At 27.1% G+C, this 24528-nt stretch overlaps 3 protein-coding genes across 7 annotated transcripts; 1 reads left to right on the forward strand and 2 right to left on the reverse strand.

The window, feature by feature from the left end:
• Position 1: 1 nt before the first annotated feature.
• Positions 2–3005, forward strand: LOC112789215 (transcription factor bHLH121). The gene is made up of 5 exons (XM_025831018.3): positions 2–208; positions 1204–1319; positions 1895–2022; positions 2103–2576; positions 2679–3005. Exons 2-5 carry the CDS (start codon positions 1220–1222, stop codon positions 2814–2816), a joined length of 840 nt encoding a protein of 279 aa, XP_025686803.1. The 5' UTR covers positions 2–208; positions 1204–1219; the 3' UTR covers positions 2817–3005.
• A 1372-nt stretch (positions 3006–4377) lies between these two features.
• LOC112789216 (uncharacterized) lies at positions 4378–6887 on the reverse strand. Of its 5 annotated transcripts, none has more exons than XR_011876931.1 (4): positions 6717–6883; positions 6574–6620; positions 5225–6295; positions 4378–5106 (listed from the first exon to the last, which is right to left on the reverse strand). XR_011876931.1 is itself a non-coding variant. In XM_025831019.3 (2 exons), exon 2 carries the CDS (start codon positions 5036–5038, stop codon positions 4655–4657), a length of 384 nt encoding a protein of 127 aa, XP_025686804.1. In that variant the 5' UTR covers positions 5039–5106; positions 5225–5364; the 3' UTR covers positions 4378–4654. The 5 variants fall into 5 exon arrangements, 1 of the variants encoding a protein (XP_025686804.1); XR_011876932.1 differs by having other exon boundaries at positions 5225–6281; positions 6568–6620; XR_011876934.1 differs by lacking the exon at positions 6574–6620 and having other exon boundaries at positions 5225–6142; positions 6717–6887.
• A 16716-nt stretch (positions 6888–23603) lies between these two features.
• Positions 23604–24029, reverse strand: LOC112772252 (aquaporin NIP6-1-like). Its single transcript, XM_025817160.1, has one exon. The coding sequence runs from the start codon at positions 24027–24029 to the stop codon at positions 23604–23606; it is 426 nt and encodes a 141-aa protein (XP_025672945.1).
• Positions 24030–24528: the final 499 nt, after the last annotated feature.

Raw genomic sequence — 24528 nt, forward strand, 5'->3', positions numbered from 1 at the left:
CACAAAACCGTCGTTTGTTCCTATCCACTCACAAAACGACCTACCGTTTCACTCTTCTCTCTCTCTCTCTCTCTTTCTTTGAAGGTCACAACTCACAAGTCACAACTCAGAACCCAACAAAAGACCAGAATACGACGATTTCATTTTGGGCAAAAAATTGTAGATAAGAATCCCAACACACCGTAGCACCCTCTTCCCTGTAATCCAGGTAAATTCTCTCACCAACACCTTTTCTTATTCATGCTGCTTCTATAAATTGTTCCTTCATCAACAAGACATTCTTTTTTACCATTTGATCACGAAAATTTTCTAAACACTTGAATAGTTTTGATTCCATCCAATACCCAATTCTGCATGCAAAATTATTGTCTTACTGTTTCAAGTTCCAATCTTTATGGATTAATTGAAATGGGTTTTGGTGCTGTTCCCATGTTAATTTTCATTTTTGCTTGATCCTAGCTCATTGTTAGTTCGGCAAATTGGTTCTGGGTTTGAAAATTTGAGCTTTGTGCTTTAAAAATACTAGAGTTGAAGCCCTAGAGTCGCTTAAATTCCATGTAAGTTAGGTTTTGTGTGTGACCCATTGGTCAATGGAGTAAAATTGATGATCTATTTAATCCTAAATTTGTATTGTGATTAGCTACTTGATTTTACATTGTTAGACATATTGAAGCTTTGCAAGTAACTGCATGAATGTGCTTTGTTGTAAAGGGTTTTTGAATTGATGACATGGTATTCGTGATTGAAATCAAATAAGTTTTTAACTCAGGAGTCAGAAAAATTAGATCTTGACCTTTTCCTGCTTGATAGCTTTAGTAGATTATCTTGTTACTAGAAATTGTTGATTTTTTGTGGCCCTCACCAGTAATAGATTTCATTGAGATGTTCCTGTGTCTATTGCTTAAAAATCATAGACCAGAACACTGCAAACGGTTTTAAATGGGAGAAAAAAAAATCTTGAGAGGGTTGTAAATACAGCTGATTATAACTGAATAAACTGATAAGCGCCACATGACCGAGTTACTTTGAGTTTAGGTTATAATTCTGTGAAACTAAATTTTGTTATCTAGAATGTGTTCAGATGTGGCTAAAATTGATGCTTGAACTGTAATTTGATTATTATGGTTTGTCTCCTCCAAAGTAGAACCAAATAATGTAACCTTTGGTTAATTTACTTCATTTTTCAATCTTATGTATCTGCAGCATCTAATTTGAACCAATGGATGGTACAGCTGCAAGAAAGTCTCAAAAGGCTGACCGAGAAAAAATAAGGAGGGATCGACTCAATGAACAATTTGTAGAACTTGGCAGCATTTTGGGTAGGTACCTCCACCATCTTACTTCTGAAAATAAGAAAAATTGAGTAGACTACCAAAACTTCCATGGCTTCTTGGCATATTCTGTTAATTTGTTGCTATTCTTCCTGACTTTCTAATGATTTACATAGGGACTCCTTCATTAAATAATCTACTAATAGCGAAGTTGAAAGCACTCGCAATTATTCACTTGTTCAGAATTCTCCACGTATTTTTTTTCTATAAAATACTTCCCTTCTTTGAACCCTGCATTCTGTATATGAATTAGAAATTTAGTTGTTTTGTTTTACTTTTCTCTCGGTACTGGTTTTCCCATGAAGAACTTTAGTGCAGCTGTTGTATGTTTTAGGAACAATCAATTTTGCTTGTGTTTTCAAATTTGTATAATGTTAGTAATACTTTGTAAAGAAATAAGTTGGAATTTATTATTTTCAACTTGACATCACAGAAATTATATGCTGATGAATGGATCAGAATTTGTTGCACGTGGTTTCTTTATAATTTATTCATATGCTAGTCATTTGATGCTAAGAACAGATGAGATGGCACTTCTCTTAAAATCACTATCTAAATTTCAGACCCTGATAGGCCTAAAAATGACAAAGCAACCATTCTTGGTGATACAATTCAATTGCTGAAGGATCTTACTTCTCAAGTTGGTAAACTCAAAGATGAATATGCTGCACTAAATGAAGAATCTCGTGAAGTAATATTTTCTCTTCTAGATTTGATGCATTCATTACCTGAAAACGATAAAGGAATAATTTTATCATATTCAATTTTCAGTTGGCTCAAGAGAAAAACGATCTCAGGGAAGAGAAGGCTTCTCTTAAAACAGATATTGAAAACTTGAATAATCAGTATCAGCAGCGACTGAGGAACATGTTTCCTTGGACTGCAATGGATCATTCAGTTATGATGGCTCCACCATCATACCCATACCCAATGCCAATGGCTGTCCCTCCGGGTTCAATTCCCTTGCAACCATACCCATTCTTTGCTAATCAAAATCCGTCTGTCATCCCTAACCCCTGTTCAACATTTGTTCCTTATTTAGCACCAAATACCCTTGTTGAACAACAATCTGCCCAGTATGTATCTCCACCGTCTCATCCAGGTACTCGGTCCCATTTGTCAAGTAAACATGACACCAGAAACAAACCACCCAGGGATAGGGAGAGCAAAGCAGAAAAAAGTGAGGCTTCAAATGATGTCACCACAAACCTTGAGTTGAAGACTCCTGGATCTTCTGCAGATCAGGTTAGCGTTGTTTTCTCAATATGGTAACTATTAACTAATGGCTGTTATTGAACAAGTACTGTATTCAAGTGGTGTTTTGTGCTTGAATTTCGGGTTTTGCAGGATTTATCGTCAGGAAAAAGGAAATGCAGCAAGCCATTGAGGTCAGAAGGGAGTTCATTAGGTAGGTGTTCATCGTCACATAGTGTTCAGGACAGCTCATCAAGTAGTGTCGATGGTAGCAGAAAGGCTAACGAATGAAAACGGACTTATTTATGCCTCCCTGTAATCCCTTTGGAATTTTTCATTGTTCACCTGCTGGAACAACCCTGAGTTGGTTTTTGTTCTCAGCAGGGTGTAATGTAAATGTAAATACTACCTAATTGATGTACCAAGAGAACATATATTACCCAATTCAATGAATCTTAAAGTTTCTCTTGTTGGAGAAAAGAGATTGGCAGGTCTTGTTGCTGTGTTTCTATTTTATTGTTGTTGTATGAGGAAATTTACCACTGGTTAATCCCAATAGCAAGAGAAGGAGACTCCATCTATTTCAAAACGTTTAAGGGAATAATTTATATAATTGTAAAATGGTGGCCTATGGTCATAAAAAGGACCAACTGAACAAGCAAAAGAATGGTGGGTCATAAAGCCAAAGACACACTTGCTCAGGCCTCTTGCAAGGGTTGTGAGCTCTTAGTTATACAAGAAATTATGCATATATAATAAGCCTAATTTTGGATGATGTTTAAATGATCATTTATATATATATAATAAGCTAGATCAAGATAGGCCTAAGTATTGGTGGTTGTGCTTTTGTGTTACCCTTTCTAATTCACTATTCAAAATTTCTTGGGAGTATAAAGCCTCAATGTTGAAGGTAACTGAAGAGTCCCTTTTTTGACCTCCAAGTGTGTGATTGTTCTCATCCTTCCCAATCAAGAAACTACTCTTGGAAGATGCAACCATTGTACAAAGCAAAACCCTGTTGGTAGGACACAACAGAAGTTACACTCAAAGAATATATGCCAAATCCAACCATCAGAAGCAAACTAAAAGAGTCCAATCACCTCTTATATAATAAACCTCGGATTACATGCACTGGTGTGCTTATGAGTGAGTGACAAAAAAGAAAAAAATGGGGTGGTTCTACACAAAGAAGAAAAAGCACAAGAGTGCAGAATGGAAGCAGCAAGGCACTGTTTCGTTTTCTCCAACTCTCCATTTGCTCATGCTACTTGGCATTGTCATTAGCTTGTTATGGCTTTCCCATTTCAGGGATTTCATTTTCAACCAGTAGAATAACAAGCTGCAATGTCTCCTTTGAATGCAGCCATTTTGCACATGATGTTGCTTTTGTTGATTTATTATCGTAAATGCTTTGAAGTTTGAACCACTCTTGACCCCAGAAAATTCTTATGTTACTATACTACACAAACTAGAATTCTAGCTTTGGATTCAACTTTTGTTGGGAATTTTCTCTTCTTGTTTACATGCAGTTTTCATATATGCTACTGAGTTAATTTATTCCATGAACTTGTGGAAGGTTGGAAAATGAACTCCATGTAAAAGAACATTGTTCATATGAAGGGAGGTTTAACTACCTAACAAGTCAATGCTTTGTTCTTGCTTTTTGTTCCTGTAATCTTGTTGGATCAATAAGTTCAAGTGAGAAGTTTTGCAAATTCATAGAATGACTGAAGTAAGTCTCACTCTATGATCTCAGATTATTTTATTGCATCCTTTTATCACTTTTAAGGTTTTTCACCTTAAAAGAAGTAAACCCATGTTACTATGTTAGGAAGGACAAACAATATGAATATTTTGGGAATTGAAAACTCTAATTTTCTTTATCACCAATCACTCAGTGTTCTTCATAATAATTTCCAATAACTTCAGACTGAACTAGTGAAGAATATACATACAAAAGCACCTTCTACACTATTCATATAAAAAAACAAAATACAATCTCCTAAAAAAACAAGCATCTAAAGTAGGAGTTCCAAATCAAACTAACCAACCAACCAAGATAGTTGGTTCAAGTAATATATGTATGCTTGATTCCCCTTGAATTGTCTTTAAGTGGTTTGGACTTAAAATCAAACAAACCAGTTATCACGAAAAATGGATTGATATTGCATCAATATAAGCAACACAACAATCAAGGCAGCCACACCCCATGGCGAGCTCCCCTCCAAGGATCCCTGGGTGGTTCTCCGGCGTCTGTCCCAACCGGAGAACCACTCAGTGTTTTCCATTGATGACAACCAACGAACTATGAGTATAAGCAGAACTGGAGTGGCAAATAGTAACCACCCCAATTGCACTTGAGCACTTTCAACAACTTCTTCATATGAAAAGTACCATGAAACTCCAAGGAAGATTAGGATCAGTGCTAGGATCAGCAGAACAGGATATGGCAGGGGACTCAGAGTGAACCCATCAAAAACAGAGGATCCTCTGTTTCTATCACCATAAGCCATTGAAATTTTTATGACCCTTTTGAGTATATTACAATTCAGAACTTGAAAAAGTTAACAGCTTGCAAAATCTGCATCAAATATTAGAGGATGTTAGCAGTTGATGGCACTTGTGTATTTATTTATTTGACATCTTTTACCAACAGAAGAACCAAATATATGAGTTTTGTGATTTGGTAGGTTACTTACTTTTTGAGCTGAATTTGTGCTCTATGATACTCCAATCTTCACTGTCTGATCTTTGGAGCCAGAAATGCTATTTGTGTTTGTCTTTAGCAGAAAACTTAGTTGGTAGTTCATATAAATATTAGGAAGGAAATTAGTATTCTAGATAAAGTTATTAACTTTTGTTGTACAAATAATATTACTCCTAAGTTCTTAGGAGTATGGAACTAATTGATTATTTTATTCAATACATGGGAGATTGTAAAGAGGTACAGCATGCAAAACAAGGGTGATGTTTTGAATGGAAGCAGGAAGGCACTGTTTCTTTTTCTCCAACAAGCTGCAATGTCTCCGTTGAATGCAGGCATTTTGCACATGATGTTGCTTTTGTTGATTTATTATCGTAAATGCTTTGAAGTTTGAACCACTCTTGACCCCAGAAAAGTATAAATCTTCTGAATGCCACTAAATATAATAATACAATAACACTAAATTCATGTAATTTAATCCAGTATTACTATAATTCAAGGAGATTATCCCATATATCAAGCACACTCTAATTATTTTATTAGAATATTCAAAAATTTCTCTTGAAAGGGTAACTTCCTATTTAATATATGAGGCCTACATTCATGCATAACTCATAAATTGCAATCAGACTGTTTTTTATCAATTCAGAGAGAAGGCTCTATTCACACCAAAGAACAGAACAAGAACTATTTGAATAATTAGCTAAAGAACAGAACAAAACAATTATTAAAGAGATTGAGAGGGGTAATAATAATGGAGAATTATAATAATGAGGAAATCCCATCAGCACCATCAACACGAGCCACACGAGGGACTCCAGGTGCACCTCTCTTCGGAGGTTTCAGATCCATCAACAATAATGGTGGGGTCTTAGTAAAAAATCACTCCTTTCATAACTACCTTTTCTTGTAACTGTTTCCTCAACTAATTTCAAATTTGTATGATTAGGTATCAGCAGAGTTCCTCGGCACATTTATGCTGATGTTCGCCGGAACAGCGGCGGCCATAACCAACGAAAAGACCAATGGATTGGAAAGTCTATTGGGCTGCGCTGTCGTCACCGGCCTTGCGGTGACGGTGATCATCCTGTGCACCGGACACATATCCGGTGCTCATCTGAACCCCGCTGTCACCATAGCATTTGTCACCATATCACGAGTTCTTACATTCTTTCATGGGAAGTGTTTCAAAGCAGCAAAGAAAATGGTGACAGCAGGGTTGAGATGAGCACCGGATATGTGTCCGGTGGAGAGGATGATCACCATCACCGCAAGGCCGGTGACGACAGCGCAGCCGATCAAAGTTTCCAATCCATTTGTCTTTTCGTTTATTATTGCCGTCGCTGTTCGGGCGAACATCAGAATAAACGTGCGATGAACTCAGCTCCCACCTGATCATACAAATTTGAAATTAGTTAAGTGAGGAAACAGTTACAAGAAAAATTAGTTATAAAAGGAGTTGAGAGATAGTTAGAGATGTGGCATACGTGCATAGTATCAAGAAGAATAGAAGGAAATGGCAAAGAACAAGAGACTTTGGGTAAGGCACCCTCTTCACACTTGCCATTCTTCATTATAATTACTCTTCTTGCTCTCTTTAATAATTGTTTTGAGAGAGAGATAAAGAACTTGAGATATACGGAGAAGTGTGAATGAATGGAGAAGTGTGAATGATTGGAGATATATAAAGAACTTGACATTTAAAATTATTCTATCTTATATTTAATTTATTACCAAATACATATCAAATTTTTATTTTATTTTTATCATTTATCTTATATAAAATAATTTTAAATTTCACTTGATCAGTATCAAAATTTAATTAATGACAGTAACTTTAGACTTTAGAATTTTTAATAAAAGTCATTTCAATTTAAAATGCCTATACATCAAATATGCTAGTTCTCTATTATATGTCAACAGTTAGCAATAACAACACTAGATTTTAAATCATCAAAAACAATTAAATTGTTGATTAATTACTCTTATGAAAAATTAAATATTAAAAGTAATTAGATAGAATAGGCAGATTATCTTATAAGAATAATAGTTAAATAATATCATGACATTATAATGGCTAATTGACATAGTCAATATATAATTTTCGAAATTGAATCTTGTGATTTAATTAGTGTCAACTGAAAAATAATTAATGAGCGCTCTCTATATATATTATTTACGGATGAATATTGATGATCTTTGCATTACTTGAAGAAAAAAAATATTGAATACGACCTTGGCCTAAGTCACATGTCATCATCGTATTCTTTGTTATGTTGTCTAATTTTGGTGGGTATAAAGCATCAAATCTACATATTGGTGACTCATCAAATGTAGAGATACAATTCAATAGTTGCATGTATTATTATTATTATCACCATCACGTGTGTATTGTCAATTCGTTGTTCACATTATTGTACTTGAATCGTCAATTTTTTACCAAATATATGATGTCCTATCTTTACATATAAAATAATTATGGTGGCAAAGTTGGAAATAAAATTATACAGGAGAAGATATATATAAGGTTACTTTACTTGATCTAAGAGCTATGTAAATATGATATATATAAATAATATTTTTTTGTGACTATATATATAAAAAATATGAAAAGAAAAAGAAACGACAACCTATTTTTTTAAGCTTTAAGAAAAAGAAACATATGCATTAAGCCTAAAATAAAGATTTTAACTAAATTTTTTTAAAAAGTATGAATTATACATGATGAATTTATATTTTTATTTTTTTTCTATTATAAAAAATACTCTTTATTTTTAAAAAATATTTTATCATAATCAATAAGACTTATAATTTCTAAATTATTATAATTGGTCAGTTCACGTGAAAAAAGAAGGAGACAAACATTGAAATGAAGGCAACCTATATTACTATCTATATCTAATTAAAGGATGTTTTTATACCAATAGATATAGTGAGATTTGAAGAGAATAATTGTAGTAGAATAGGGTAAACAAAGAACGTAGAAGAACTACCTTCATTTTACGCTTTTTGACTGCAAATAGATAGAAGAAAAAAATCGACACTAATCATATTACTTAATCAAATTGAAATTAATAGATACTAATTAAAATATTATTTATAAGTCTAATGTCTTAATTTTCTGTCATTGTCAAAATGTGTAACTCTATTTTCATTACAATAATATTATATTGTTCTAAGCAGTTGGTGGATATTTTTAGTTTATGTATCATCTTTCTAAAAGATATTTTTCTCAACTACTTTACCTATATTTGCTATATGTATAGCTATTTAAAGTACTTATAAGATACACGCATGCTTCTCTTTAATTTTCGGAAGGTTAAAAGGAATAATATTTGATTATTTCCATAGCTTTCTGTTACTTTTTTAATAAGACTTCTTTCATTTAAAAATCAGTTAGCAGTGCTATGAATATTTCTTCTGCAAAATCTAATGATGATCTTATACACAAAAACACTTTTGTTCAAAAGATTAAAGTGTTTACCGTCTTAATTAATTTTTTACTATCTTACACTTTGTTTTCTGTGGAGTTGAGAGTAAAATAAATCGGCCATTTTCAATGCATCTATCAGAGACCTTTAGCTGTATGATTGAGTGTTCATAACACATTCAATGAAATGTAATGTCATTTGCTTTAACAGGAAACTGCTAAACATGTACCTTAATAATGCCTTTTTCTATATTTGTGAATGTAGTCAGAAACAGAATCCCTTAGCTTGAACCATGTGATGTTCTTAAGTTCACTGTCGGTGAGCCTAGCTTAGAAAATATACAATACCAACATTTATATGTATATAATTATAGGAAAGTTTTTAGATGTACTAAACCACTTTATTAGAAATCTGCTATTCCATTATTTATAGGTGTCCAGATGTGGGCTAATTTTTTTTTATATGGAAAAAATATTAGTGTTTTTATTGAAAATCAGAGTATTTGGTGTAATTACAAATAGATGGATTTTTTAGGTGGAAAGTCAACACATGGAGAACGTGTTGCAACACGTGGCAGCATCTTAGCCAACACGTGAGGGTATGTTGGACAATGTCTACAATATTATAAAATACTTTAAATATCAATATTCAACTAAAATACTATCTCTTTCCATATTAAAAATAATTATTAAAATATTATAATGAACATGATTAATTGTCAGAAATCTACAATATACTCCATAAAAAAGGAGTGCAAAGAAAATCTTCAACCTGTGATACCCTTATCCAAAAGCACCATGTTGTCAATTATCCTTGTGTTTTCCTAAACGCATCAAGCCATTGTCGATAGTGGGAAGCCGGTTGCCTAACTGCCTGGGGAGCCGATTGAAAAATATTGGGTTAAGAATTTTTTTTTAATGGTTTGATGGACCTTGGATATGGAAATAAAATATTGTGTGTAGATTATTGTAATTTGTAACAGTAATGGGTGTATTGTAATAAAATATTAATATTTTGTGATTATTTTAGTCTAACTTAATTTAAAAACAACAAGTGTTTTTTGGGGACAATTTAAAAACAACAATTTATATTAGGTCAATTCAATATATATAATTTTGTAAATTTTATATAATAAATTCATAAAATATTATTTTTAAAGATTATATTTAATAATTATATAATATTTATATAAAAATTATTTTAAAATAAAAATAACATTATATATTATAAAAATATCAATTGCAATATTAAAATATAATATTTTTATTAATTTCACTTTAAAATGAGTATTTTATTTATAAATTATGTCTTCATGCCAAGTTAATTTTACATTAAGCATGATTCAAATCCGATTCAAAAAGCATATTGGACAATGAATTTATAAAAAAATAATTATATAAACATTTAAGATATCAAAGCATTTGTACAAAAAATAATAAATATAAACACAAAAATAAAAAAAATTAATCTTGAATCTCAACTAAAATATTAGACTAATATTTTTATTATTTTAGCTGTTAAGTTATTAATTTATATTATTTTTAATTATACACTACTCATAAATAGATAAAAATTATTATACTAATCCGTCATTATAGTACATTAAAAAAAATCATAAGACACTACATACTAACACACACATATTAACATATAATTAAACTAATATTACTAACTACTAAAAACTTTATTTTTAAAAATTTTGGGAGTTTATTGGCCACCTTTAAGTCCTCAGTTTTCGGTTTTTTTAGTATTGAAGCCTATTAAAACGAGTGTAGATTGCTTTTTATTTTGTCATATCTAAATTAAAATATTTTTTTATTTTATTAGAGGTTGAATAAAAGATGAACTAAAACATAATAAATTTAATTAATGTTTTGATATAAAATTTTATAATCATCTTTTTATATATAATTTAATATAAGAAATAAACTATAATTGATAGATAAATAATATATATAAATTATAATTTATTTATATATATAATTATTAATTAGTTATATTTATATTATTCTTTAAATTAATCAGTGAGTTTAAGGTGTGAATTTTTTATGACCTGAACTTGAATTTTGGAGTCAACTTGGCTTAATTTACTCTCATCTCTAACTTTAAATGAAATGTGTAAAGAGTTTATAAATGATTGTAAGTGGTTGATTTGATAGAAATCATTGTATATACTTATTTTTCTACATAAATATACTAAATAATGAGAATCTACTATTATGATTTAGTGCCTATATCATTCCTTACTAAATCTTGGTGATTAGTTAGATCTTAAAATTTCTATTTTCTTACTAAATGGTGATAATTGGTTTAGCGAAATTTGTGTTATTAAATTGTGGTACTATTATGATCTTTATGATAAATTTAGTACCCAGCCACCTATCACAATTTACTCATAAAAAAAGTTTTGGACGGGATGGATCTAAATTTTTTTTAATAAATTTTACAATCAAATATAATATTATATATTTAATAATATATATAATTATGATTAGTATTTTTTAATTAAAAAATATTAATAAATTATTGTCAAATAAAGAAGTTATCTTTATTCTTATAAAATATAAAAATATCTATTGTTTATTTTTTGTTAATTAATTTGTTTTATTAAGATACTCGTTTAATGAACTTACTTAATATCTAATAAATAATAATTTTAATATTATAAAAAAATAAAATAAAAAATAAAATCATCTTTAAGTCAAACAAATTTGATCAATTATAATATTTATATATTAGAAACATAAAAAACAAAAATTATATAAATAAAAATATTTGTTCACAACGCAAAACATGAATAGGAATTAAAAAAATTTATGGGTGAGGATAAAAAAATTTGTGAAAGTAGTTTATCTATCTTGATATCTTGAGTTTTTAGTTTCCAAAAAAAAAATGAAGTAAGAAATGTCATGAAGCTATATATATCGAAGTAAGAAATGTCATGAAGCTATATATATATATATATATATATATATATATATATATATATATTTTGCATAAGTAGTAAATCGAATATTTACTACTACCCTAACTAAATTAAATTCAATTAATTTAATTCACATAGAGTATGTATAAAAATCGGACATGCATGTAATCATTTTTTGTTTTAGAACATTGATATAATATTAAAGTATATATTTAAATTGTTTATGTAAATTACCCTAAATATATAAATTTTATTATTTTATTTGTGTAGTATTATTATTTTAAGAATTTTGCTAACTTGTACTTTAAAACCATAAATTAAGCATACTATAAAAATTAACAAAATATTTTATAAAAATTACTACAAAAAATATTTATTTTTATATCTTCAATGCATTAAATAGTAAATATATTTAAAATATTAAAAAATTCTATTGTTATCTTTTTAAAATATGTCCTTATTTTTTAGAATACGAGTTAATTAAATCTTTATTTTAATTGTTCCAGATGATAAAAGTACTATATTAATAAATGTGTATTGAATTTTGAAAATTGTTAGCATATTAGAGGATAATTAAAATTTATTGTTTTTGGTAATTATTTTTAGTCATCGACCCAATTTTTTTAATTTAGTAATCTAACAATATATTTTATTTTATTAATTAATAATAAAAAATTTTTTTATGATATTCTAGTATTTCTTTTGAATTTTATTTGGAGAATAATTGTATTGTAAAAAAATTAATTTGCAATAATTTTTTCAGGATTTGCCCAGCTCTACAAGTCCGAAATGCCATCCAATAACTTCAAGCCATTAGAACAATAATTTGGCTCAATTCGCCGCAGACTGAATTCAACGTATCATGAAAACCACTTATTAGATTAGCCTTTTTTATTATTTTAGGTATCATTTTAGGGATTCTTTGGTAATTCCCATGTAAAGTAAGAAACAAATGATTAACTTGAAAATGGACCGTACATTGAATAGCAGATTTCCACTAAAGTGGTGTGGTATATGTGAAAGCTTTTCACATGGGTGAGAGAAAAAGTGTGAGACAAAAATTCGCTAAAATTTATTTAAAATACTAACATGGGTCGCATTATTTTAAAATAGAGATCTTAATAGATTAGTTTTAAATCAAATTGACTTGTCTACCCGTTTTAAAACTTAAAATGAAAATTACATCCAACTATTATCATGTGCTTTAACTTGAGCTTATATTTAATAAAGGCAGTTCATGGTAGGAGCCTTTAACTACAAATTAATTTAAGACTATAAATAGCATAAATAACTTTATATTTTTTTAGAAAGTGATGGCCATTTCTATAGAATAATTGCAAAACATCATAATTTTATTTCTATAATTGATAGAGCTATGCTATCCTATGACTATATCATATAGGTATCCAAAAAAAATTCATAATGAAAAGATGGCTCATAATCATGGCAACAGCAATATCTATGAAATATCCAAATTTGTGTACCTAAAAACTGAAATTAGTGGCAATTATAAATTATAGGAAGGTGTTCTGGTATGGCAATGTATGTAACGGAATGTGATGTTCCTCTCATTTTGACCACAGAGATATAACATAAATTAATGTGAACGGTCAAAATCTTGATAAACTATTTTGAGTGTACGTAAAAGCCAAGAGTTCACGGTGAATTTGTAACGGGTTTTATAGTTGACAAGTATATACATGCACACAATGTCCCTTCTATCCATGAGCCATGACCCATGTGACTGATGTAAGATAAAAGATAGATATGTGAATGGCTGAATGCATAATTTTTAAGCAAAGCCGTTTTGTTGGGTAGCTAAACATATCATCATCATCATTATTAAAAAATTGTTTCCATTTCGTATACATCAATTTTTCTCTATCCCTCCTAACATCCTTCTTTGTTTCCATAAGTTTCACAAATTAAAATCATATTACATTAAATTTAGTTGGTATATATTAGGAAAAAAATTAAACTAGAAGAAATCAATGATTAAACGAAAATTTCAATTAATTGGATATAAATAAAAGCATCCAATTACAAATTTTAATATTTATATTTATAAATTTAAATAATATTTAATTGTAAACTATAATTGAGTGTATGATAATAAATTATTTGTTTAATTTATTAATTTTAGATATCAATATTAAAAAAATGAATAATTATTTTTAATGACAGTAAAAATTTTACCACTAAACATAATATGATAACATATCATAAATATGACTAAATAAAAATATTATATTCCAATCTTAAGAAAGGTTAACGATTATATCACTAAGATGAAAAAGTCATTAATTTGCATAAATGTTAAATCATGGTATTAAAAAAAAGTGATTTAATTTTTTTTTATAATAAAAAATTTTCTATCACTTTTTTTAAAAGTAAATATTTTTATGGTTAAAAAATTAATTATAAAATAAATTATTTATAAGCTATTTTTAATACAAATCTTTATGTTTATGGTCAATTTTAAATTTGTATCTTTTTAATGTTTTTAAAAAATAACATACATATTTAAATTTTTTACTATTTTAAATATTAAAAGATCAATCACTAACGTACATTATTAGTAAAATATATAACTTGTTATATTTTTATGTCAGTCTTGTGAATTTTTTGAAGGCATAAGACAATAAAATAGGTTGACTTTAATATCATTAGAATCTAAATATAATTATTCAAGTAAGCACCACTAATTATGTTAATAAAAAATTTTTGTAAAAAAAGTGATTTACATTTTAAATTTTTCGAGTAAATTCATTTCAACATATAGGAATTAGAGTTAATTATGCTACATTTTTAAATGAAATATAGAATTTCACAACAAAATTAACATTCATTAAGAAAATAAATTTTAGGGGTGGCAAGTGGGCATGCCCACCCTGCCCCATTCTGTCCCGCCAAAAGATTACTATTTAGCGGGCTAGTTATCCTTTTCGTCTATTGAAGCGGTCCTAAATTTCTATCCTGTCCTATTTAATGGCAGTTTGACGGGCTCTCTTTCTCTTTATGAAAAATTATTAAACTATTAAAATAAAATATATATATATATATATATATATATATATAATTTCATGAGTATTTTAATGAATTTATAATTTCTAAAGACATAAAAAAATTATAATTTTTAAATTCACAAACATTAAAGTATTTATAATTCTAAATATCTAATATACATAATGAACCAAATTTTTTAAAACAAAATAATAAAACCAATATTGTTTAAAGTAAAACAAACATTATCTAAAATATATAATTAAATATTGTCCAACTTTCTAATCAATCAAACATAGTCTAAATTATAATTTAAAGTAAAATGAATAAACATTCCAAATACAAACACAAAAGTAACATTTCAAATTCAATTATCATCTTAAAGCCAAAAGTCCGTCCCGCCCTGCTGAAACCCGCAAAATCTGTGAATTAGGCAGTGTGGATTAGGTGAGTTTTTTTTATTATAGAAGACTTAAATTTCTAATTCGACCCGTTATTTTTTTTCCAAGATATGCTAGCCAGTCCGACAAATTTCAACATGTTTGCCACCCGTAATAAATTTATTTAAGACTCTTTCCTAATTATAATTAATAATAAGACTTAGAAAAAGTATTAATGTCATTATTCTTATTAACTAAACCTTAATATTAAGTAGTTGATAGTTTTACAAGTGAAAAATGTTAAATAATAACATACAGCAAATTAATAACGGACAAACAATAAAAATTCATAAAAAATAATTAATAAATTTTGAATCGTTAATATTATTAGTGAAAATTATTTATTAAAAATATATGATATGTTAAGTCATTAATTAATATTTTAAAGTTATATATATATATATATATTAAAAAATATTTATACCCAAATAAATAAATATAAAAAAATAATTCATAAATAGATGATAAAAAATCATAAAATAAAATAAAAAAATTATAATCACAATAAAATATTTTTGAAGTTCGGCTATCATTGATTAAGAAGAGATGCTAAGCATATAAATAAAGATAGCAACCAATCACTATAATGATAACCAATATTCACATGCATGCTATACTAGAGTTTAATTTTCATAAGAAAAAAAAAACAATAGAAACTTGTTTAATATTGTCCTTATTACATATAATTGGGAAAAGCAATAATATTCTTATTATAAATTAAAAATTCTGAAAATGATAAGCAAGAAGGAAAATTGTTTCAATAAATTATTCAATGAAAAATTTTTTTAAAAAAGCATTGTTGGAATAACTAACACAAAAAAATCCTCCTCGGTTCCTCGTCAATCTCTCCACTGACACCACCCCTAAACTTACACCTACAAGCTACCAAGCCAAAAAAATAGTTTATGTTTAACAATTCCAAACTCACTTTTACACGTTATTTTATCCATTACTCCCCAACTAGATAACTACGTTTCTGAGCCGGTTATTTGTGAGAATATATTCATAAAAGTAGGGTTATTTTGGTCCTTCTATCATTCACTATAAGACAAATATAGCATTGGCAACTTATTCGTACAAGGCATACGATATTCCGGTCATTTAAAAAGGTATACGGGATAATTTTCCTAAATTATAACATTTGTATACCTATAACTGTGATGTGATTGCGGGAGTATTTGCATTGACACGTAGACTATATAAGTGTTGGATTTAACCCAACAAAGTGTTTAGATCCAATTTTGCTAAGAGGTGAATTGTTGTAAAATAAACATTGGATTTTTTGAATTAAACCTTTTTTAGTCTTCATAACATATTATGAGATATCTATTAATTTGCTAAAGGAGAGTATGGTTTTGAATTATGGTAAGCATGTCTCTAGAAGTGCTGGCTCAAATGATTTTCAAATTTGAAGTATGTGATATAATGATAAAGGTGTTTATCTCAGACTAAGTAACATCCTAGCAGTGATAGCTAGATTAGTGTATGTGAGTGAGTGTGTTTATATGATAAAAGAAAAAAAAAAAAAACATAATAAGAACATTGTGTGAAAAGTTGGAATTAATTGTCTAAGAAGACTATAAAAAAGTTATTTGTCCAAACTACTACAAGCAAATAGAAGTGTTATTTGTTATTTTAAGAAAATTCCAACTTTATAATATACTTATCTATTGGATTCGAATCATTTTACTTATTGTTAGTTTAATCTATTAGATTTTATTTCAACTAAGTACATAAGATATTATTATTATTATTATATAGTAAATAACTAATGTTAAGTTCAATCCATTAGTTTAATTTCTTTCTATATTATATAAAGTAAAACAAGAGACAAATGTTTTAATATTTTAAAAATTTGTTGTGTAGCACGCGCATATTGCTATTAAATTTTATATTTTCTTATAATCTTCTTATCACTATATTTTTTTACTAAAAAAACAATATAATGACATATTTTTTTAATTTACTGTGTATTTATTATTCCATTAAATAGATCATGAATAGAGAAAAATAAGTTGTACAAATATTTGTTTACTAAAATATTGAAAACCTTATTAGTATAATATGAAATAAAATACATTAGAATAAAATGCAATTTTTATTTTTCTTTTTTTATGCCATGATAAAACAGCCTAATTTCTGCACAATACAACAGGAAGTGATGATCAACATGCCCAAATAAACCAGGAAGAAGTGATTGATGACCTAAGTCATATTAGTTTAGGGTTAACATTTTATTTTATTTTACATTTTAAAAAGTAAAATGTTACTCTAATTTATGTTAGAGAATCCAAGAATCTCAATGAGTCCATTTAACTTAAAATTCGGTCATACTATAAGAAATCAAAACAAGTTAAGTATGTTTTCTTCCGTAACAAATATGTAATCTTGGGAAATAGTCACATTTTTTTAAAATGTGAATTGTCATCAAATATATTGGTTCTCTATTATATGTTACTTAATTACTCTTATGAAAAGTAAATACTAAAAATAATGGGATAGAATAAGCAGACTATCTTATAACAATTAATTTACGCATATATACGTCACCAAAAAAAAATTTACGCATATATACATGCTTTGTTTATTTATCTATTTAGCTATGTAAGGAATAATATCTGGACAATGAAATTAAGAACATCTCATGGTTCAAAGGACCCTGTTTCTGACTACATTCACAGAGAAAGAAAGACACATTATCAAGGTACATGTGTAGCAGTTTCCTCCCAAAACAAATGGCATTCACTTGCGTTTAATGTGTTATGAACACTCAACCATCTACTTTAATGGTCTCTAATAAATGCATTTCGTCACAGTGTTTAATGGGTTGATTATGCTTTCTTGTACTCAACTCTCCACAGAAAACATAGTAAAAAATTAATTAAGACGGTAAACACTTTATCTTTTAAATAAAAGTGCTTTTGTTTATAAGCACGGATATTCAGATAAGAACAAAAGAGACATAGTTGTATTTAAGTAAGTGATATATTATATTTTGAAATACTTAATTAAACATTACTAAAGTCTAAAAGAAATACATAACTACTTTTTTTATTTATTTTTTCATTGTTTTTATTAATTTTTTACAATCATATTTTTTTATCTTTATATCTTTTTCTTCTAAACTTTGTACGAAGAAAAATGATAATAAATTGAATGTTTCATAAATTATTCTATCTTATATTTAATTTATTATCAAATAAATGTAAAATTTTTATTTTATTTTTATCATTTATCTTATATAAAATAATTTTGAATTTCACTTTACCAGTATCAAAATTTAATTAATGACAATAATTTTAGACTTTAGAATTTTTATTACAGAATAAAAGTCATTTCAATTTAAAATGCCTGTACACTAAATATGCTGGTTCTCTATTATATGTCAACAGTTAGCAATAACAACACTAAATTTTAAATCATCGAAAACAATTAAATTGTTGATTAATTACTCTTATGAAAAACTAAATACTAAAAGTAATTAGATAGAATAAGTAGATTATCTTATAAGAATATATATATATATATATATATATATATATATATATATATATATATATATATATATATATATATGCATGGTTTGTCTATTTATCAATCTATATAAGAAATAATATACAAAAAATTTTATTTTGAAGAGTGAAGTTAAATAAAAAATGAAGATTAACATATAAGATGTTTTTTCTCGTTATAATTAATAATTGCCACTATTTCAGTTTCTAAGTACACCAATTTGGATATTAATTGGTAGACATTTGCTGTTGTGATGATTATGATACTTTTTTGAATACCTATACGATAGTTATAGGATAATAGAGTTCTATCAATTATAGAAATAAAATTATATCTTATTGTTATTCGAGTGAATTGTTCTATAGAAGTGGTGACCACTTTTTAATAAATAATCTAAATTTGTTTATGCTATTTATAGTTTTAAATTAATTTGTTAAATAGCTCAAGTCTCCTACTATAAACGATATTTATTAAATCGGTAATGTTAAAAAAATGATAAAAATTTATCTTGTTTAATATTTATTATAATTAATAAATATTAAATAAAATAATTTTTATAATATTTTATTATTTTTTTTGTTACTAAATATTTCTGTTATTAAATATAAGCTCAGGTCAAAGCACCAATAATAGTAGTTAGATGTAATTTCATTTTTAGGTTTTAAAATTGATGGACAAGTCAATTTGATTAAAAAACAATTCATTAAGATTCCTACTTGAAAATAATGCGACCCATATTAATATTTAAGTGAATTTTAGGTGAATTTTTATTCATGATTTTTATATAATAATAGTTACATAATATCATGACATTATAATGGCTAATTGACATAGTCAATATATAATTTTTGAAATTGAATTTTGTGATTTAATTAGTGTCAACTGAAAAATAATTAATGAGCACTCTCTATATATATTATTTACGGATGAATATTGATGATCTTTGCATTACTTGAAGACAAAAATATTGAATACGACCTTGGCCTAAGAATATATATAAATAATTACTTTACTTGATCTAAGAGTCATGTAAATATGATATATATAAATAATATTTTTTTTGTGACTATATATATAAAGAATATGAAAAGAAAAAGAAACGACAACCTATTTTTTTAAGCTTTAAGAAAAAGAAACATATGCATTAAGCCTAAAATAAAGATTTTAACTAGATTTTTTTTAAAAGTATGAATTATACATGATAAATTTATATTCTTATTTTTTTCTATTATAAAAAATACTCTTTATTTTTAAAAAATATTTTTATCATAATCAATAAGACTTATAGTTTCTAACTTATTATAATTGGTCAGTTCACGTGAAAAAAGAAGGAGACAAACATTGAAATGAAGGCAACCTATATTACTATCTATATCTAATTAAAGGATGTTTTTATACCAATAGATATAGTGAGATTTGAAGAGAATAATTGTAGTAGAATAGGGTAAACAAAGAACTACCTTCATTTTACGCTTGTTGACTGCAAATAGATAGAAGAAAAAAAAATCGACACTAATCATATATATTATTTAATCAAATTGAAATTAATAGATACTAACTAAATCACAAAATTCAATAAAAATAAACCTCCAAAATCTAAAAAAAAAAAACTAAAATCATTCAAAAAAATCAAAATTTAATAAATCGAGACATTTAAAATTATTTGAAAAAGAACATCTAACACTAAAAAAAGAAATATTTAATATTATTAAAAGATATATTCAAAATCTAAAAAAAATCCAAAATATATAAGAATAAGGAGAAGATAATTGTAACAGTAGCAGGAAAAATAAAAGAAAAAATAAACATGTGTGTGTGAACTAAAAATAAAATACATGTGAATATGAATGTGTAATTTGGAAAAAAAAAATAAAAAAATTGAAAAGAGAGACTTAAATTTCATTTCTTATAATTCATTATAATTCTTTTAAGTTTTAACTATTATTTAAATTATTTTTAATGAAGGACATAAAACTCTTTCAAATTTTGGTTGGTTATGCATAAGAGAAGAAGATTAAAACTTTTACTATTATCAAAAGATTTGAGACTTGAAGATAAAAAATAACAAAACAGTAAAATTTGATAATATGCCAATTAAGATTTAGAAAGGCTTTAGAAAAAAAGGCATCGATTGATTAATTAGATTTTTTAACGAGATTTTACACATGATGTTGCTTTTGTTGATTTACTATCGTAAATGGCTTGAAGTTTGAACCACTCTTGGCCCTAGAAAATTCTTATGTTACTATATTACACAAACTAGAATTCTAGCTTTGGATTCACATTTTGTGGGAATTTTCTCTTCTTGTTTACGTGCAGTTTTCATATATGCTACTGAGTTAATTTATTCCATGAACTTGTGGAAGGTTGGAAAATGAACTCCATGTAAAAGAACATTGTGAATAAAAATCACAAGGACAATAATGAATAGGGCTCCACTATCCTATAATTGATAGAACTCTACTATCCTATAACTATCATATAGGTAGTATTTAAAAAATTCATAATTTGACAGGGAATTGTACATCTTCTGAAACACAAAGAATCTCACTTAATTAGATTTTTTTAAATTTGAAAAAACTAATAATTAAAAATTCTCATCAAAAAACACTTTAACCACATTTTTATTTCATTAAGCTAGATAGTTGCAATAATAGATAATAATATACTAATATAGTAGCGTATACGTGGTGTCATATATACCACTCCTTTTAATTTGATAATATTGTTATTGTGTTATGAATTATGATATACGGATTGTACTCCCTCTATATATTTAAAGAACCATGGATACATCATTACCCAATGTCAAGCAGTATTGTATCTTTTAGAGAATCTCTTTCTTTGACAATATCATTCCACGCAAATTCTTGATTGTTCGTCCCCCAAGCCCGATTGGAATCCATATGAAAGTCTCTTGCTCTTTGCCACCTCCTCAGGTTCTTCTTGCCAGAAAGGTAATATGCACGTACGCCACATCTCCTATCGTAACTGTTTCTTCACATCAAACGCATCTCTAACTAACTCACTCACAACTCTTTTTATAACTAACTTTTATTATAATTGTTTCCTCACTTAACTAATTTCAAATTTGTATGATCAGGTGGGAGCTGAGTTTATTGGATTGGAGACTTTGATTGGCTGCGCTGTCGTCACCGGCCTTGCGCTCATAGTGATCATCCTCTCTACCGGGTGCTCATCTAAACCCGACTATCACCATTTCCTTTGCTGCTTTGAAGCACTTTCCAAGGAAGAATGTAAGAACTCGTGACATATATATGACATGCATGTGAATTTTGACTAAAATATATATCGCATGCATGCAAGTGCCAATGTATATTGGAGCACAAATATTGGCGTCAGTGTGTGCTGCATTTGCAGTGAAGGAAGTGTATCATCCATTCATGGGGGTGGAGTGACGGTTCCTTGAGGAGAATATGGCCAAGCTTTTGCTTTACAATTCAGCATCAACTTTAATATCATGTTTGTTGTCGCTGTTTTCGCCACCGACATTAGAGCTGTAAGCATATATTATATTATGTTTATAATATTTAATATGCTAATTGCTAATAATTTATAGCTTAATTAAATAATAATAATAAGGCTAATTAAAAAAAGAAGTATGTTCACAATATTTAGTTTATGTGACAGGAAAAAAATACCGCTTAATCCATCTCTTTTTATTATTATTTTTTTAAATATTTTTAGGGTATGTTAACAAATTAAAATTAAGATAACAGTACACAACTTTCTTTATATAAATTTACGTGTGTCCTACGTAGGAAAGACTAAGAGTGTGTTTAGTTTGTATTTACTTTTAGTGTTTTATTGTTTTAAAATTTTATGAAAAAGATATATATAAAAAATACAAACCACAAGCACTATAAATGTTTAAAATATTTTCATATAATTCATGCACATTTATGCATAATTGATTGTGTAAAATAACTTATAAATTCTTATTACAAATATTTTAAAGTAATATTATAAGTTGAAACTCTAAATTATTATAAGTTCATTTTATTATTTTGTGGGGATCAGATTGAATAATATATAATTTTTGGTTTTATTTATTGATTATTATATGATTGGGTGCATTTATTAGTAGTAAGACATCCGAGGTTGTACATGTTTAATCTGCAAGTTGCAAAGGGCAAGAGTCAATGAAAAAAAAAAATGGGTGGATATGCGTCTGCAATAATTGTAGTTTCCAATGAAGTGAAGTATTATATAAAACACAATAAAATTTTCAAGTTGCCTCTAGGAATGGATACTCTTATTTAAAAATTTTTCATAGGATTATTATGTATGTGATAAATTTTATAATTAATTAGTTATTTTTGTAAGTTTTATATTTGATCTCACTTTTTTAAACTTTAGTAAACATGAATACTACTCTATTCATTTGTTTTTTATTATCTTCTAATTAGTTTACATTTTTAAAAAAATTTAATATTACTCAATAATAATTATGTTTATTTACTAGATACGATTAAAAAAAATTAAATATATCTTGAATAAAGGACATCAATTTTATTTTATTTATCTGATTATAGTGCAACACACAGCAAATTAATGCCCTTTATTCATGATATATTTAATTTTTCTAAACATATTTATCTAGTAAATATATGAAAATATTTTAAACATTTATAATGCTTGTGGTTTGTATTTTTTATTTTATTTTAAATTTTTTTGTAAAAAATAAAAAATAATAAAAATTTATTTTTTATATATATCTTTTTTCATAAAATTTTAAAAAAATAAAATACTAAAAATAAATATAAACTAAACATACTCTTAATCTTTTCTGCATAGGACACATGTAAATTTATACAAAAAAATTGTTATCTTAATTTTGTTAACATAACCTAATAAAAATATTAAATAAAATAATAATAATAAAAAGAGATGAATTAAACGGTATTTTTTTCCTATCACATAAACTAAACATTATGAATATATTTCTTTTTCTAATTAGCCTTATTATTATTACTTAATTAAGTAAAAAATTATTGGCAATTAGCATATTAAATATTATAAAGATAATATAATATATGCTTACAATTTTAGTGTCGGTGTGGCGAAAGCAGTGACAACAAACATGAGATTGAAGCTGATGATAAATTCTAAAACAAAAGCTTGGCTATATCCTTCTGAAGGAATCGTCACTCCACCCCCCATGAATGGATGATACACTCCCTTCAGTGCAAATGCGGCACACACTGATGCCAATATCTGTGCTCCAATATACATTGGCACCTCCATGCATGCCATATATATATCATGAGTTCTTACATTTTTCCATGGGAAGTGCTTTAGAGTAGGAAAGGAAATGGTGACAGCAGGGTTGATCACCATAACAGCAAGGCCGGTGACGACAGCACAACCAATCAAAATTTCTGATTTATTTGTTATTTTGTTTGCTATTGCCACCGCTGTTCCGGCAAACATTAGAATAAACGTTTCAATGAACTCATCTCCCATCTAATCGTACAAATTTAAAATTAATTAAGTGAGGAAACAGTTATAATAAAAGTTATGCTTTTCTATATATGTATTTTTATTTTCCTTCTATTTCATTTTAAAATTCTTTTGTTTTGAATTGAAAAACATTAATTAATCTTTTTGTTATTAACTTTAATGAAGAGTAAGAATAAGTATAAAAAATGAATATAAAGAAATAAAATAAATAATAAAGATCATTTAATTATTTTAATTTAATTGTTTAAAATTTATATGCATATATGTTATTTTAAAATATAAAAAAGTTTTAAAAATATCGAAATGGGATTAAAAATCAGAGTAGAAAAAGAAAAGTATTTGCTTCTTATTTTTAAATTATAAATAGCTTAGGCACATGAATAAAATATTATATTACTCGTTTAAATAAAAAAGGAATAAACATTTACTCTGGGAATAATATTTGTCGGGTTTTAGACATTAAAACATCAATCATGGCTTTTTGAGCCATATCTATAATTAA

Source organism: Arachis hypogaea, chromosome 3 (genome assembly GCF_003086295.3).
Source record: "Arachis hypogaea cultivar Tifrunner chromosome 3, arahy.Tifrunner.gnm2.J5K5, whole genome shotgun sequence".
Classification (NCBI taxonomy): Eukaryota; Viridiplantae; Streptophyta; class Magnoliopsida; order Fabales; family Fabaceae; genus Arachis; species Arachis hypogaea.